This window comes from Fistularia commersonii, chromosome 29 (genome assembly GCF_037954325.1).
Source record: "Fistularia commersonii isolate RoL2024-O1a breed Wild chromosome 29, RoL_Fcom_v1.0, whole genome shotgun sequence".
Classification (NCBI taxonomy): Eukaryota; Metazoa; Chordata; class Actinopteri; order Syngnathiformes; family Fistulariidae; genus Fistularia; species Fistularia commersonii.
This window is the reverse complement of record NC_141312.1, coordinates 6,428,634-6,446,496: the sequence shown is the minus strand read 5'-3', so window position 1 is coordinate 6,446,496 and position 17,863 is coordinate 6,428,634. Positions and strand designations below refer to the sequence as shown.

The 17,863-nt window shown below is 41.9% G+C and overlaps 1 protein-coding gene across 4 annotated transcripts; it reads left to right on the top strand.

Moving 5' to 3' along the window:
* Positions 1-893: 893 nt before the first annotated feature.
* On the top strand, positions 894-17,816 carry tcerg1b (transcription elongation regulator 1b (CA150)). 4 transcript variants are annotated; one of them, XM_086177105.1, is made up of 21 exons: positions 894-940; positions 2,142-2,379; positions 3,690-3,842; positions 4,184-4,472; positions 4,564-4,806; positions 7,024-7,083; positions 10,165-10,365; positions 10,577-10,680; positions 10,944-11,032; positions 11,898-12,061; positions 12,284-12,365; positions 12,501-12,636; positions 12,953-13,042; positions 13,176-13,294; positions 13,404-13,554; positions 13,684-13,848; positions 14,140-14,322; positions 15,351-15,530; positions 15,645-15,728; positions 16,193-16,293; positions 17,051-17,816. In XM_086177105.1, the coding sequence occupies exons 1-21, from the start codon at positions 894-896 to the stop codon at positions 17,250-17,252; spliced, it is 3,081 nt and encodes a 1,026-aa protein (XP_086033231.1). In that variant the 3' UTR covers positions 17,253-17,816. The 4 variants fall into 4 exon arrangements, with proteins under 4 accessions (XP_086033231.1, XP_086033230.1, XP_086033233.1 ...); XM_086177104.1 differs by having other exon boundaries at positions 12,281-12,365; XM_086177107.1 differs by lacking the exon at positions 7,024-7,083.
* The last annotated feature ends 47 nt before the right edge of the window (positions 17,817-17,863 follow it).

The window sequence follows — 17,863 nt, the reverse complement described above, 5'->3', positions numbered from 1 at the left end:
TGCAAAAACATTGTCATCTTTGTTCTGATTTCTCTTGACAGCTACTTATATCTGGCATAACTTAAATTCTTAGATAAAATTGGTTCAGAATGTCCAAAGAGAGCAAATGAAACTATGTTGCATCTGACATGCGACATGGGTGCTCAAGTACCACCAAAATCAAATTTAGACTGTAATTACCTCAATAGGACAGCAGTTTTTCAGTAATGTCTTTCTATTTGTATGCATGACTGCTCAAAAACAAGGCCAAACGGCATTGCATTTGTGAAAGTCTGGAGAAAGCACAAGAGAATTTAATATCACTAACTGCTTAATAACTGCTGCTCTTCTTCTTAACGTGATTCACTTAAACACTTGATTATGATGGATTGAATTGCAAAAAAAAGAAAAAATATTTTGTCAATGGACATTTGATGAATTCATATATAATTGTTACATTCTCTGTGGTAGAGATCAACAGATACAATTGAGATACAATTTGATAACATAATTGATAACATGAAGTAAAACTACTGCACTTGCCATCCCAGTTCTCCTGTTAAAATGTATAGATTAATTATAATATAGAAACGTAAATCTTTAGCTATCTGCCAGTTTATTTAAAAAATAATGAATAAATTAATTACTTTTATAAAGCGACCTCATATCTTAGCAGTGTTTTCAGTCTAACCTATTGGCATCACTTTGCATGCTGACCGAACAAAGGCATCGTGACAAATATTTGCCCGAACTGACCAATGACCCCCATGGGCAACCCTCTCAGTGAAGCGCTTGTCCAATCAAAACTCTGATAATGCAGTCTGCACTGTGATTGACAATGCGTCTCATCGAATCGCTGAGCTTAAAACTACTTTGGGGCGTTTCCAGGAAGACACCCGCTACATGTTCCTGTAATGGCGGACCAGACAGAGAGCGAAACTATCGGTTTCAGCGACAACAGGTCAGATAACAACGAATATGTTTGTTTGACTGAATATCAGATCGATGCGAAACAGAGCACACGCTGTTGCTTCATCCAAAGTTCAACAGCGTTGTGTTTGGACGGGGGAGTGTTATAAATATTAGAATTACTTGTGAATGTAGCCATGCTAGCTAACTAGCGTTTAGCTAAGTAATTAGCCTATGTTGCCAAGCGGTTTGCTGCTCTCCGTTCATGGCACGCGGCAAACAGTCGCTGCCAATAAAACCCAAACCAGACTTCTCCCCCAGACTTTCGGACCAAATAAGTCACTACACACTGAAAATGCATTTATCGTATTTCTCGTTAATGCGAAACTGCTAGCTAACTTCATGCCTTTTACGGCACTTTACTTAGTCTGGGCAGAGGTTGCAAATGCCTGTCTAGCTCCGATCTTAATGGGCCACTGAGGCAGAGGAGTGGTAATTGTTATTTGGATCGATCTCCGTGTCATTATACAACAGTTGATATTCAAGATCATCTCTAAACGTGATATAGTGTTTATGTAAATTACTTCATTAAAATTCCCATGTGCAGCTCATTCATCTGATGTGATTACGTCCTGCTGTCTAATCAGCATAGTCGTGCATATTATGCAGTGCATGTATCCTGTATGCAATTCATTGTGGACGTATTTACTTCCAACTATGTGTATTTGTTTGAGACGTGTGTGTGTGTGTGTGTATATGTGTGTGTGTGTGCCTGCAAGCGAGCTGCGTGATGCTGAGTGTGAGGTGTATGCAACCCTAACACAGACTAGAGGTGCGCCTAAATTTCGTCCATATTTACATGATATGATCACAAAAGATCTGTTCTATTGTGCTACACTAAAGCAATGTAATAGCAAAAGTAATGCTCGTCAAGACGCTGTGAAGGAGTTCAACTTTCAGTGATGTGTCCTTTGTGCTAAAGCGGTCTTTTTCAGAATGTATATGGGGGAAATTGTTATCACATTTGTGATTTTGTATAATATGCAAGTAATGTTGGGGTACAGATATGACAATATGGTGGCCCATTACTTCTCAAATAAATTGTTTATAACCCGATAATGTGATTCAATATTCATTTCTACCATTACTTGACTTGTAGAGTAGTTTGGGAGTATGTTATAATGCCACTATAGATGGTTATAGTAATGGTTAGTGGTCAGAGCTTGTAATATCATACTTCTTTGTATTCCTAGAATGGCACAGCAGGCCGTGAGGTTTCGTGGCCCTGTGCCTGCCCCTGCACCTGCACCTGCTCAGACTCCTGTATTACGAGGCCCACCACCTCTACTAAGGCCACCGCCACCGCCTTTCGGAATGATGAGAGGACCCCCGCCACGACCCCCGTTTGCACGTCCACCTTTTGACCCTAACATGCCTCCCATTCCACCACCAGGGGGGATGCCACCACCCATTGGACCTCCCCACCTACAGGTGACTTTTACAATCATGCATATTGTGGCGAGCTGGCATTTAGCAATGCAACAATCGGAGTGCAGAATGAATTCCTCTTTAGAAGATGGCTCTAATTTAACAGACCACGAACAGTGGAAACCCAGGGGGTGTCTCTCTCAGCGTAAACAGTTAGCCTGAAGGTGCACTCCCCCATTATGGTAACTAACGGCGCAGGTTAGTGTCCCACATCGAACACAACATTTTACAGTCATTCAACCATGGAGTTGTTAAACATAGAATGACTATAACTGCCAGTTAGCAAAGGTAAAAACCTAGTTTGTAAAGAAGTCTTACTACAAACTTAAGACCTCTGAACTAACTGAGCACTTCGAGTTGGAAAATTACTTATTTGTCAATTATTTGCATAATTGTAATAATAGAACTCTTAGATTGCTACATGAATACATTGGCGGACTTGATAGTTTAAGACACAAGTCAAAATATAGTCCAAAAGTATAGTACAAACTCCAGAGAATTACCTGATATATATACATCCATGCTTCAGCTCACATTTGTTCTGCCGTCAGATAAATCCTTTCCCTTTAAAAACACAGTGCAATTTTTGGCCAAATTAAATATTTCCATTTGTTTGAAGATAACCTTGTCATTTTATATTGAGTTATTGTGTTTCTCAATTATTTTGCCTCATACCATGGGGCATTTTACTGCATATAATCTGCCATCAGGATCTTGGCTGTTTCATTGTCTTGATTTAATTTTATGTCCAGCCTCAAGAGTGATACTGAAGGAACTTGGACGTTAATGGAACCATTACAAGCTAGAAAAGTTGTCCTGTCCATTAGCAACTTCAGTACTCCAGCATCTCCAAGCACTGTTCAGAGAGGCTGTCCGGATAATTAATTGGATAACAGTGAGAATGATTGTCCAGCCTGCACACTCCTGTTCTTTGCTTCTGCTACACTGTTAAGTCATGTCGAGAGATGCAAGGATCAGGGTATGCTTGAGTCAATTTGAGCAGACTCCTTTTTGCTCATGCCCTGAACCAAGATCAGACAGTCAGTGTAGTCATTGTTTGCATAAACACAGATAGTATTAAAGATTCAAATGAGGACTGCAATAAAATCAAGTGAGGGAATATCAGTGCAATAGTGCACTATACTATTGTGAGATACTGTGCAACTTGTGAATAATACATGAATCTCTTTATTTGTATTCAGAGGGTTCATTCAGTGCACCCGGGTTTTTTTTTTCCCTCAAGTGAAAGAGGACATTTTTGGTTTGTTTGGTTCCTTACCTCAAAATTCAATATTCATCTTCTTTGTCGGCAGAGACCCCCATTCCTTCCCCCTCCCATTGGGAACCTCCCACCTCCTCCAGGAATGCTGTTTCCTCCCGGTATGCCACCGGTTCCTGCATCAGGGAGTCCAGCGCTCAATCCCGCAGAGGAAATCTGGGTGGAGAACAAGACACCAGAGGGGAAGGTAAGCTGGGAGTTGCCTATAAGCAAGTATCAGGGTTTCACACCCTAGAAAACTATGTAATAGGAATATTAAGTGACCGAGACATGGAAAAATGTTAAAGGGCCCGTCATTTCATTTGAAAAGAATCCTAGTTGGCGTCGACTTTTAGAGGAAAAGAGAAATAGTGCCAGTAGAGGGCTATTTCCCCTTGCATTTTTGATGTCTGCAATTATTACTATATTGCACTGAAGAGTCTAGTCAGCTGTTATTCATGTTGCTTTGCATTCCTTAAAACCCATATTATTAGGGTGAACCTTGACAATACAGACTGGTAAATAGACTCTTGTGTGAACCCTTCGCAGGCTTATTATTACAACGCCCGGACCAGAGAGTCTTCGTGGAGTAAACCGGAGGGTGTGAAAATCATCCAGCAGTCTGAACTCAACCCGCTCCTTGTTGCCGGAGGTGGGCCCGCAGGGACGGGTACAAGTGCTGGCGTGACAGCAGCTGCCAGCTCAAGCAGTGTTAACACTACAGCAAGCACAGCGGCGGTGGCCTCCCCGACTCACGCCGTGTCCACAACCCCTTCCCGCACACTCTCCTCAAGTCCAGACTCCACTACTACCCTGTCTCCTTCTGTGACAATGGCAGGTTGGTACACGTCCATATCTTAGTTAAACAATAACTTGCACAGGCATACATGTCCAGAGTAGTTAAACCAAAATGTATCTGTCTCCAAAAGCCTCTGTTGTAGCAGACCTGACACCTGTTGCAACAGTTACCTCAACTGTTGCTGTGTCCCCAGTCACTGTGGTCACGGTTTCCACGGTGCCATCACCGGTCACAGCAGTGCAGACAGTGCCACTGCTCCCCGCTGCCCTGCCTCACAGTGTGGCCCAGCCCACCGCCGCCATACCCGCCTTTCCTCCTGTCATGGTGCCCCCTTTCAGAGTGCCACTGCCAGGCATGCACATTCCTCTACCAGGTAAGGAGCTGATGTTTTTGATCCTGCAGCTTATATACTTTGGCCTGACATAAGGGATGTTGATTTTGGTGCTGAAGAACTTGGTAGATCTCACAAACCCACAGATTCCTACTTTTACTGACTAGCACAATTGCTTAGATTCTCACTCTTACATATTCATACCTGCCCATATTGTGGGCACTCACTCAAAACCTGCCCATGTAGAGGGCACTCATTCAAAACCCCAAATTTCATTCTTAGTCTAACATTTAAAGTGGGAATGCAGTTTGGACAATTGGATTTGTGTGAAGGGCAGGCTGGAATTGTGGGGGGGCTAAGTGCAGCCAACGGGCTCCTGTTATTAGAGGAACAACAACATTAAAAGGATCATCTCCTAAAGAGGGGGGGGGGGGGGATTAGAGATAAAATATTTTTGCTACTCTTTTTTTCAGGACTTTAATGAAGGCCACACACTAACAATCTCCAGTGTGATATTTTGAATTTATATGTATGCAAAATGTCGCAAATGATGGTGACTGTCCTTTCTGTTGGTTGTCAAGGCATTTTTCCGTCATTCATAATTTGCTTGTCATGATTTAGGTCCTTGTTACAAAGAAGCTGATCTGGTTTGTGATTTTTCTTTGTATTTTGTTCTTTCTGGACAATGGTTCGAGTTAAATGGTTAAGACTTGTGTGTTCAACTGCCAAATTTCAGTTGGAGAGTTTCTTGATTGATTCGGTGGTTTAGTTTTGACTCATTCGTGTATCCTTTTTTTTACCATTCACTTTAAAAAAAACAATTACAATTGTTGTAATTATGATAATCACTGCATATTTTCCTAATGGCCTCAAAAACATAATCTGATTTTAGTTTTGACACCATTGAAACATGGTGCTTATTTTAGCAGGGTTCCCATGCCTCCTCTGGGGATACGCAGAAAATTAGGAGACCAAGAGGTAATAGTAAATTTGGTATTCTCCAGTAACATTTAAACTTTGCCTGACATCATCTCCCAATTCTCCAAAATGAGACTGCATCTCTATCTGAAAGGCCCAACTTACGCAATGGTGTGTCTTTATCACAATATTGGTGTTACATTATAAAATAGCTAATTTTTTTTCAAGGAATTCCATTATCTTGTTATTTTTAAATAAATCATTTTAAATAAATGTTTTTTTTTGTTGTTGTTTTTTTGTTTGTTTTTTTGTTTTTCCATAAAGAAAGTATCTTTCTTTTAATCAGAGTACATGATTATCCACTAGACCACTGCTTGAAATACCACTTTTGTGGCACAATAGAAAGTCTCACCTTCTGTGATGAAGTTTGGGTCTAAGTCCTGTCTCTTATATGAGCAGATTCTGGCTTGGGTGCAATAACAGTGCACTATAAAAAAACTACATATTTTGGGGAAAAATAATGTCAAAATTCTGATCAATAATTTTCTTGTCTTTATCCCGCTATCAGCCAAACACAGATGACTCATTAAAATAAATGCCATTTTGTATTGACAAGTCCTTGCTATTTTTTTCAATTTTCTTCCCCATTCAATGTAAATCCCCCCACCCCCAAAATCACAGTATAAGTCATACGTAAATTTCAAGTTTATGCATGACTTACCAAGCAGGTAGAATCTTTAAAAATGTCAAAAATCTTTCAAATGTTTAAAATCATCCAGAAATAACCTCAAAATTAACCAAACACATGAAATTAGGGGAAAAACAGAAACTTAGAAGACCTTACACTGAGAGGAAATTAGCAAGCAATCGCAAGCTAATGACAAAGACAAATGTGGGGAAAAACATGACAAACGTTTTGAATCATTGATTTAAAAAGTTCATTCAGTGGTGCATGAATTCTGACTTCAGAAGCTATTCTTAAACATTTAAATAAGGGGAATTCCATCCCCGATCACAGAAGGGCCACACTCATCAAAGGTCTTGTGTATCTCACATGTGAGTCCGCCTTGCTGTAGCAGATTTCACACTAAAAATGTGGATCTGCCGGGGGAAATGATCATCAGCAGGAAGTGGGAACCCTGTCTAAATGGATTACCAGGTGTCTTGAGTATCAGCCAAGACTTGAGTATCTGTCTGGTCCCCAGGAGCAGAATGCAATGCGCAAACGTGAGGGTGTGTATGTCCGAGTGGGACGGTACGCACAAACGCTCACAAATGGTAGCTGATGTCCAGTGTCCTGCTGTATTCAACCAGATGCTTGCTTGTCCGTTGTTCTTGCAGGTGTAGCAATGATGCAGATAGTAGGTGCACCGTGTGTAAAGACAGGCCCCAGCGCTAACGGTAAACACTCAACCGCTCGCCTTTCAAACCTAGATGGCATGGTAGTGAATGATGTCTACATGAGTCATATGGTATACATGGGAACTCTCAGAAGTGGCATGGTGTTGAATGCTGTGAACATTATCCATCCGGTGTACATTGTGGTTTTCCTTCTTTTTTTTTTTTTTTTACATTTTTTTTCTTCTGTTTTTTTTTTTTATTTCTGCAGATCAAAATATGATATGCAGTTTTTACCCGGAAGCACATAGATAGCTTCAGCTTGGTGTGTCTTTTGGTTTTGCTGAAACTGCAGAAGTTTGCAGAACTTTTTTGTTGTTGTTTTTTTCTCTAACTTTATTCAGGAGATATATTATAATGGAAACATAATGGAAATACTAGGACAACTATTCCTTGTTGAAATTTTCAATATATTGTTGTTTGGCTGCTGTTTTTAAGAACTGTTGCGTAAAGCTTTCTATCTGATGTCTGTGACGGGTGTAGGGTAAAACTGAAGGTCGGGACGTTTGTGATTTTGGCAGAGGTAATGTGGAGACTGAAGTAGATAAAGTTAGAAAAGTTGGAAAACTCCAGTATTTCTAGATTATACTCAGTGATTATACTCACTTCATTTAGAAGTGCTGAGAGGCACATTGTTCATCCATACAGCCATTACTAGTAAATGTATTAATTATAATGTCTTTAAATTGAGCTGTCCCTCTCCCTGATGTTGATTTGGCTGTTCAGTTTCCACTTTTATGTATATATGGCATTAGAATGTGATAGAAAAAGTGATTCAGTTGCAGGCACAGAGATATTTTTGAGAGAAAAAAATCGAATTCCTATCATTTGGACGACTTGCTGAGTTGGTGTGGGCCACACTGAAGTTCCCCGAGGTATAAGAACAGGTGGATTCCGCCTGCTCTTGAAGTAACAACATCTGTGCTCCTAGGCAGGCTGCAGGGTTTTAGTTGGGGATCCGCCCGTTACTGATGCTGCCCGAATACCTGGCACCTCAGAATGGTGGAAAGCGGTCCGTCTCACTTCCCACCCCTTGCGCCTGGCTCCGGGATCCATGTTTACCACTGTGTCCTCTCTGCGGAGACAGAGGCAGGAACACCCTCACTCAGCCTCCTCTGCCAGGTCCTTTAGAGCCTTCTTCTGCTTGGAGCCTGTGATGCCAAGGGACTTGAGGAGCCATTTAGGGGATGGCCCAGTGTAGACTCTACATCCCCCCCCTGGGTAGGTGAAAGCTCTTCCCCCAGCTTGTGTCCATACAGGTGCCAACTGCGTGTTCTGGGCGTTTTTTTTTTTCCTCTCAAACCCCGTCTCTATTCCACACGGACACTCCTTTCAGTCACGAGGACTGTTATAGTAGGGGGGGCTGCCCAAAGGACAAGGTTAGGCCTGTAAGGAGTTTGTGGTGATCTCATTGGAGACTTTCAACCGTGGGGTCAGGGTCAGCTGCCATGTTCCACTTGACTGCAAATGACAGGAAGGTCCACTCTAAGGTGGCTGGTTTGTTGACTTGGTGTAGTTACCTTGTAGTGTTTCTCCTCAATTTTCACTACCTAAGGGGCGACAAGGTGTTTCCTGTCCTTCTTTGCTGCTTATTGTGATACATGATGCGTGGCTTTCCATCTAAGACCTGTTTTTATCGTCTTTTTCTTCTGACTGTGGTAATCCAATAATCTCCTGGCGTTTCGGACAATTGATGTCGTGTTCTACTGTCTGTGCCGCGCTTTGCTCGACTCCTGTGTGGCCTTGGGGTTCGGTGTCTCAGTGTTTTGGTTTAAACACGAGCCTCACTTCCTGTTTCTTAGGGCTCGGCTGTTGGAGCTCAGCAAGAGTTAAAGGATGTTTCTCCCCAAGAAGTGCCACATTAGTCGCTGGCCCTTGTGTCCAATTTAAGGCTGTTGTTGAGGTGATGTTGAACAGTTTCAGAGGCCACAATAGATGCTTATATAAAGACACAGCAGACCTTGAAATTCCCTGTAAGGCCGCATTGATAGATCAAACCATATACAAGCTGGGATGTTATGACATTATTACCTTGTCTAAGAAGAATTTGCAGAAATAACATTCATTTATTTATGAAACAGCAGAAAGCCCACAGAGAAATGGCAAACACCACACCCCATCTGTTATTTTTTTTCTCTCCTTGTCCTTCTAGTTTATCGCTGTAGCTGTATCTTACCCACAGGCGCTTATTTACACGCGTGTGTTTATCTTGACAGAAATTTACAACTTGAAAATGTTTAGCAATTCAAATCTGGCTCAACCATCACTTGTACTCTAAGCTGTACCCTTGTATTCAGATCACTCGGCACACGTGTGATAGCGAGGTGCAAGCATGGCCTCATACTTGTGACTTGACAGCTGCATCTTCACTCGGACTTGAGTTAAAAAAAAAAAAGGCAAATAAACTTGAACAGGACCTACAGAACCATCCCTTTGTCCAACCCATGGAGTCAGTGAGGTGGGGTTAGGGTAGCTGAATACGCCAAGGCAAAGAAAATAAGGGAGGAGGATCACTTGCCGAGCAGAAAAGGTGAAACAAAGGAATCATACTTGTGGTGTGAAGTGTCCTTCGCCATCTGGACTAGTAGTCAAGTTGTAGCTTGTGTCGGGGGAAGTTGAAGGTTGACCCCTGACAGGACATCTGTCTTCGTGTTGTCTTGGCCAGAATTTCCTTCAGCGGTTGTTTGTAGGGATTCTATCACCGCGGCACAGTCAGAGTTCTATGTTGTGGTCTGGTTGTCGATTTGTGTGGCATGATTGTGTATGTGTGCGTAGTCACTGCTTCGTTTGTGTATGTGGCCTCCTGTCTGTCGTCAATCAGTTGTGTTTGATTGAGGCGCCTCCAGAGTTGTTTGTCACAAAATGATTCTATTCCTTTTAGTCCATTCATCTGATATTCAGCCCATCTGGATGAGCAGGCAAAAACCGAGTCAGTATTCTTTTAGCAGCCAAGCTCCTCTACACGATTTCAATCCTGCTTCACCTGGGAAGTCAGAATTGTAAAGTCCACCTGTCCCACTATTAGCAGCTGAGACATAAAATGACAACTGCCAGTCATGGTTTGCCTCCTTTCCTCAATGACAGGTATGCTTCCTGGTATGGGCCCGCCTCTGGTTTCCATGATGCACCCACAGCTGACTCTCTCAGCGGCCCCAGCCTCGATGGCCGGCTCATTGCAGCTACCTGAATGGTCAGAATACAAAACGGCCGATGGGAAAACATATTATTACAACAACCGGACGCTGGAATCCACTTGGGAGAAACCGCAGGCGCTGTTGGAGAGAGGTAGGGGCGTGTGTGCATATGTGTGTGTGTCTGTGTATCTGTTTATTTTTTCGCACATGTAAGTTCTCAACTTGGGATCAGTCGCTGTTTTGACACAGATAGAGAAGTTATTCTCTCATAACAACTGAATATTTGATAATGCCAGGATAGTTGACTTGCTTTGGTTGCTGGGTCTATTCCGAGTAGTTCACGTGTGTGTGTTCTTCCTCAGAAAAAGAAGCAGAAAAGGCCAAGGAGCGTCTGACGCTGGAAGAGGCAGAGGCAATGGAGATGGAGGACGAAGATAAAGCAGAAAACATGATGAATGAGAAGGAGGTGTGGGAAAAGTGGTTCTCAGCTCTAAACTATGTCGTTGTAATGAACTTTGAAGTATAATTTATAATTACACAGAATGCATTTGTGCTGTCACACTTTAAGATATACATGGATAGCATTGTTTTTTCAGAATCAGAAAAAAAAAGTTATACCAAAGGGGTAATTGGGGCAAAGTAACCAAAAAAAACATTTTGATTTGTTTTTGTTTTTTTTAGTAGAGGTATCTAATAATATTGATGAGAAACTTTTTTTTTCTTTTGAAGGAGCATAAAGAAGAGGAAATGACCGAAGAAGAAAAAGCAGCACAGAAAGCCAGACCAATTGCAACCAACCCGATTCCAGGCACACCATGGTATGCAAAACACACCACAACCTTGAACCGCTCTTCTCTTCCCACTTTCAGGCAATGAATCGTGTCTTTTTGTTGTGTTTTTGACATGGAACAGACCTGCATCAGAGAAATGGATTGTGCATACTGATGAAATTGCATAATTTTTTTGGCTAATTGACTTAATTGCCTGGAGTGCCACTCCTTCAAAGTGGAATAGCAAAGCCATGGCCATTTTACATTAAGTCATGTTGTTTATTTTCTTTACCCTCTTAGAAATCTGATTAAATTAGAGCATTTATAACACCTCATCTGAATTCCGGAGCCAATAAAATAATGAGATTTGAAAAATATATAATATATATTTTTCTAATTTTTTTTCTGCCTTCAGGTTTCAATGTATCAGCATGATATATGTATATCTTCCTGTGAAATAATCTGTAGTTTCCCTGCAGATGTATCAGTCTTTATTACAAAATCAAAAATGTTCATGGTCTAGACTGCAGCAATTAACAATCAATTGCATGTCAGTGTTTTTAATACAGCAGTAGCCCTGCAACCCTATTGCCTATAGGCTCGGCCGTTCACCAGTAATGCCCCGGCCTGCCAATGGAGCGCTGTCTGCAATGGTCAAATCAACAACAAAATATGGATTCCGCAATTGTGTTTGCAGCTAGCAAGCTAACTGCTTCTACTCCAGGGCTGATTATCACAGCTGAGATGATGTGCTTTTGCTGGTTATCATTTATAAATTATTGTATTAATTTACCAGCGCATAACAAACATCACATTGACCAGCACTCAAAATTCCAGGCGGCTTCTATCCCCCGCTCTGCTCGATTCTAAATCTGGACCTGTCGATGGATGTGTCTGTCTGTTTGTCTACCAGGTGTGTGGTGTGGACGGGTGACGACCGCGTGTTCTTTTACAACCCAACGACACGGCTGTCAATGTGGGACCGGCCTGAGGAGCTGGTCGGTCGCGCTGACGTTGACAAGCACATTCAGGAGCCACCGCACAAGAGAGGCTTGGAAGACAGCAACAAGAAGACTGGTAACAAACACACTAAAATTCAAATATCATCCGAGGGAGCACAGTATTCTTGATTATTGACATTATAGTATTGTTTTTTGTTTGATGGCATTGATAATGTACATGTCCAGATTCAGTCAAAGGCAGTTCCAGATGAGAAGTTAGTGGGTGTCATACTCCTCTACACTGTATCCTGCAGAATATGTCAAATTTATTCTTTTGGTGGTGTTTCTTTTTAAGTAGTTGTCATGAAGGAGGAGCCAGAATTAGCCATTGCACTGGATGAGAATCAGGATGAGGAGCCCACCAAAGCCAAAAAACGGAAGTAAGTTGTGTGTGTCCCCTTCCCTCTACTACAGTAAACCCTTTCCCAGAGTAATTTCTCTGCATTCATTTGTCATCCTGATTTTATTTTTCGCATCGTCCACCTTTCCTGACCTTTGTGATTCCACCCACGTAGGAAGGAGGATGTGAAGGAGGCCGACTCCGAGAAGGAGGCAGCGATGGAGGCCGAGCTCAGAGCAGCCAGAGAAAGAGCTATAGTGCCTCTGGAGGCCCGGATGTCTCAATTCAGAGAAATGCTGTTGGAGAGAGGGGTGAGGAATGCTTTGAATTTCTACTGAATACTTCAGCACTGTTTTAAATTTCTGATTGGAAGTTTATAAAGCGTTGAATGAATACCAAAGCAATGGTATTTATATAGAACAGGTCTAGAATATACTCTGTATTACTTAAAGAGACCCTATAGTTACCACTAATTTCTTAAAAATCACAGAACAGTGATTTCAGGCACATAAATGGTTAAACATCTACTTGATTTTTCGCTGAATAAGAAGCTTTGTGAGATTTTCCAAAAGCATGTCTCTTTTTTTTTTTCTACTACTGCTCATTCCTGCATGTTTGTTTTTGTAGGTGTCTGCTTTTTCAACTTGGGACAAAGAGCTTCACAAGATCGTTTTTGACCCACGATATCTTCTGCTCAACCCGAAGGAGAGGAAACAGGTTTGGTATTTCTTTTCTAGTTGCCCCCCCCAACTGTCATGTTCCTCAAGTTCATTTCTTAATAGTATCGTAAAAGGTGCTGTTTGATTAAGGGTCCTTTAGTCCTGAGTTTTGTTTTTCTGTGCTTTTTCAGGTGTTTGATCAGTACGTGAAGACGCGGGCTGAGGAGGAGAGGAAAGAGAAGAAGAACAAGCTGATGCAGGCCAAAGACGAGTTCAGGAGGATGATGGAAGAGGCGAAGCTCTCACCCAGGTGAAGCAACATTTACCTGATCAAAGATTTAAGACTACTTTGAATGTTCATTTTCCAGCTCTCAGCTTCTGCCACTGTAAGGCTCACGCTGTGCTTTTGATGTTGGCAGAACAACATTTAGTGAATTTGCGGTGAAACATGGCCGGGACCCAAGATTTAAGACCATAGAGAAGATGAAGGACAGGGAAGCCATCTTTATTGAATTCATCACAGCTCTGAGGAAGAGAGAGAAAGAGGATTCCAAGTCCAGGGGAGAGAAGGTATGATTCTGTCACCGCCATTGTGTATCTTTCCCTTGTTTTTGTTTTTTTTTTGCTGAATGAATAATGACTTCTGGTCTCAGTTGCTGGCTTTGACCCGTCTTGATTTTAATGTGTGACTGCACACAGGTGAAACTAGACTTCTTCGACCTCCTGAGTGACCAGCACATAGAGGGAGGCCAGCGTTGGAGCAAGGTGAAGGAGAGGCTGGAGACCGACCCAAGATATAAAGCTGTAGACAGCTCAGCACTCAGAGAAGAACTTTACAAACAGTACATGGAGAAACAGGCCAAGGTAGGAGTGTGTCTATATTTTAAAAAAAGAAGAAGCATGATAGTTGAAATGCTGGAGAACAGCTGAGGAGTTAATATTCAGTCGTGGCTACACTTTATTTAAGCACGGCAGTGACAGCTGATAACGCATTTTCCTCCCTGGGCTTTTTTGTTTCTCATCATGTTAGTGACAGAGATTCCCAATTTTTTTTTCTTGAAATGGATTGATAACAATCGCTACAAGACACTGGTTTTAATTTAGTCCGCAGCATCGAAGTCACATGACAGAATGCGCCGTATCACTGTGCCGCAGAGCGTGGACATCGAGAAGGAGCGGGAGATGGAGCGGCAGGCTCGCATCGAAGCCAGCCTCCGGGAGAGGGAGCGAGAGGTGCAGAAGGCACGCTCCGAACAGACCAAAGAGATCGACAGGGAACGAGAGCAACATAAAAGGGAGGAGGCCATTCAGCATTTCAAGGCCCTCATGTCTGATATGGTAGGTTACGCATGAGGCAACATTGACATTGTGAAATCATTGGACAAGGTGTCCCAAGTTGAGAGATTTTAGTAACTTTGCAGGCCTCTTCAAGATTCAAAGTGTTTATTTTCATGTATACACTGTGGAAACCTGTTTCAATGTTCAAATGTTCAATGTTCAAATCAGCCGAACGATGAGAAGTGCCTGTTTTATTCTTGATTCTATGATCTTTGCTCTTTTTAAGAAGGGGTTTATTGCTTTCAAAGTCAAGTCAAAGTGATCTTAATTGTCAATACCACCACATGACAGACATTACATAGAGGGATTGAAATTTCATTTTTCCAAACTCCAAATGTACAGTTAAAAAACTAAAAACAAACACACTGCCACTCACATGAGAGTGGACTTCAACAATAAATAGATATAAGGTATACACGCAGACAGACATAGGACATACATGTTTCAAAGAAGAAAGAAATGTTGTATATTAGTGAAAAGCTTGCTAGATTTTGCCACAGTAGCATGTTAAGGTCTTAATGCCTTTGCCTATTCTTAAAAATTTGCCTTTTCATTCAATCCATTTATTTATTTTTCTGGTTCACCAAGTACCATCTTTGTTTGTTGTCTTTGTCTGAATCATTTAAGCAAGCCCCCTGAGTAATTTAGCAAATATTTACCTTGCAAAAACAGAGGGTAAAAGTAGAAAAATACCTGAAAAATATCAAGATCAATTACTTTGTTGGAAGTCCCTTACACTTTCTGTTTGAAACCATTTTAAAAGCACAGATGGTACGTCAAAATCAACAGAGCATTTATAAGTTATGAGATTACCAATATAGATTAGCTAGAAATGAAGTGAATGTCAACAAATACGTGTCCAGAAGAGTTTAATAGGAAATAGCCATTTGAATTTATTATAGTTGTGATCATACGTTTGAAAGATCAGTGTTGTACGTGTGCCAGATTAAAAAAAAAAAAGAAAGAAAAAAAGCCTCCTTATCTCCCTTTGGATAGACATGATTTATTTGTGTTGCACCGGCTTCTAGGTACGCTCTTCAGACGCAACGTGGTCAGATACACGCCGGAACCTGCGGAAGGATCATCGCTGGGAGTCGGCGTCCCTCTTGGAGCGAGAAGAGAAGGAGAAGCTGTTCAATGAGCATGTAGAAGCCTTGGCCAAGAAGAAAAAGGAACATTTTCGGCAGCTACTGGACGAGACTAGCACGGTGAGAAGATATTTCCAACAAGCGGATGTCACTCATCTCCACAGCACTCATAAAGTAGCGTGACTGTGAAAGAAGCATGGCGTTAATGGGACTGAAGTTGTGTTCGTGTTGTAGATCACTTTGACAACCACGTGGAAGGAGGTGAAGAAGGTCATCAAGGAGGACCCGCGCTGCATTAAGTTCTCCTCAAGTGACAGAGTAAGGCTTTCCCTACTTTACCTCCCCAGCAAATGTAATGATTCCAGTGTCATTGTGAAAGAGTACTAGGATTGCTAAAATGCTTCCACCAGCTTGATTATACCAGCTTGAATATCCTCTTAATTAGTCTGTCTGAACAGTAGCAGTATGCATGTTGTTCCTCTGCCATAGCACAGCCACATTTGTTGTCAGGCTGCTCTCCAAATAAAACAAAAGAATTTGCAAACATTAAATAGTAATAATATGAGTTACGTTGATATGCTAGATGGTATGTCATTGTTAATCATATATTAGATCATGAGGTCATATTCAAACACTTTATAGATAGAATTTTTCATCCTTGATCCTACTGTCTACTGACAGAGATCATTGTCAGGGCAAAATCTCGCCTGTTGTTTCGGCCACCGCTGTAACCTGGAAAGTGGCTAATTCTATAATACTGCTGTGCTATGTGTTTGGTGTAGAAGAGACAGCGGGAGTTCGAAGACTACATCAAAGACAAGTATATCACAGCCAAAGCTGACTTCAGGACTCTGCTAAAGGAGACAAAGTTCATCACCTACAGGTCTGTGCTCTGACAAACGCCACTGCATAATCAAAACGAGTGTCTCCACTAGCAACAAGCAATATCACATACAATAGTCCCTCGTTTATTGTGGGGATTACGTTCCAGAACCAGCCATAATAAACAAAAATCCGCAAAGTAGCGACCATATTTAGATATATTTTAAAGCTTTATGACGCTCCCCACACTCTTACTAACCTTTCCCATACTCTTATAAACACTTCCTATACTCTTAATTGAGTAGCAATTGCATTTGGATGTGAAATGCACAATGCAAGATGCTGAATGCACACTATGCGCAGGAGATGCAGAGAATGATGCTAAGGTCGCTGAGCAAATCAGAGCCATTTTACCCTAAAAATAATTGAAATAATTAGTACATAAAAATACATTTATACTACAAAACCTGTGGTATAGCGGAAAATCAGCAATATGCAATTGTATGATAATGCCTTTAATCCGCAATACAGTTTTATATCATTGATTTTTAATCCACAAAACCGTGAGACTGCGAAAGGTGAACCGCGATATGGCGAGGGACTACTGTTTTGGGCTCTGGTTACATAGCAGTCATTATGTTGGCATTAAACTTACAAGATTCTTAATAACAGTATATCTATTCTGTATGGTTCACTATTCTTCCCAGGTCTTGAGATTCTCTTTAATGTGATTACTCACTGTATATGTATCATTCAAACGCATAAATCAAATTTTCAAATGTTGTTAGTTGTCTCACTGGCGATCATATTGTCTCCAGGTCAAGGAAACTAATCCAGGAGTCAGAGCAGCATCTGAAGGATGTGGAGAAAATTCTCCAGAACGACAAGCGCTACCTTGTTTTGGAGTGTGTCCCAGAGGAGCGCAGGAAACTCATTATGTTCTATATCGAAGACCTTGACCGCCGTGGACCGCCACCCCCTCCCACAGCTTCTGAGCCCACCCGGCGCTCCACCAAGTGACCAAACTGATCACCTTCTCTGCCAGCGCCCAACTCTTCCTTGCCCCTTTTGGCCAGAGCATGCCCTTCCCTGTGTACCTCCAGAATCCTTCCCTCCTCCCCACCTGCCCCACGGCTGGCCTTGCAGTGTTATTGCTGGGAGTAACGTTGCTTATAGATATATCATAGAGATGAATGGTTCAGATCTCTGTGTTATGTCACCTGTTAGCCCTGAAATAGCCCAGCATTTAAGAACAGGGAACTGAGGTTACCTGATGTCAAGGTGACCCTTGACCCCTCACCTCTTGACTGATCACGTTGGAGGCCGGGGTTAGTGATAAGGCTGCTGCCTACGCAGTCAATGATGTGTAAGATAGCCGATGTAAATGAGGTCGAGTGTGTGAGAATGTACGTGTGTGTATGTGGTGCGTGCATGTGTCTGAGGCGGTCTCAAGCCTTACTGCTCCACTGTGCCAGTACATGTGTCAGCGGCTCAGTGTGAATGTTAGTTTCTGCTCAGTGGTTTACTCCGATGTCGCAGTTTCTCTGGTGAAACGAAATAAAGGCAACTTCCACTGTTTTTCAACATGTCGTCTCGTGGATTTTGTTTCCTTATCTTGATCGCATCGCATG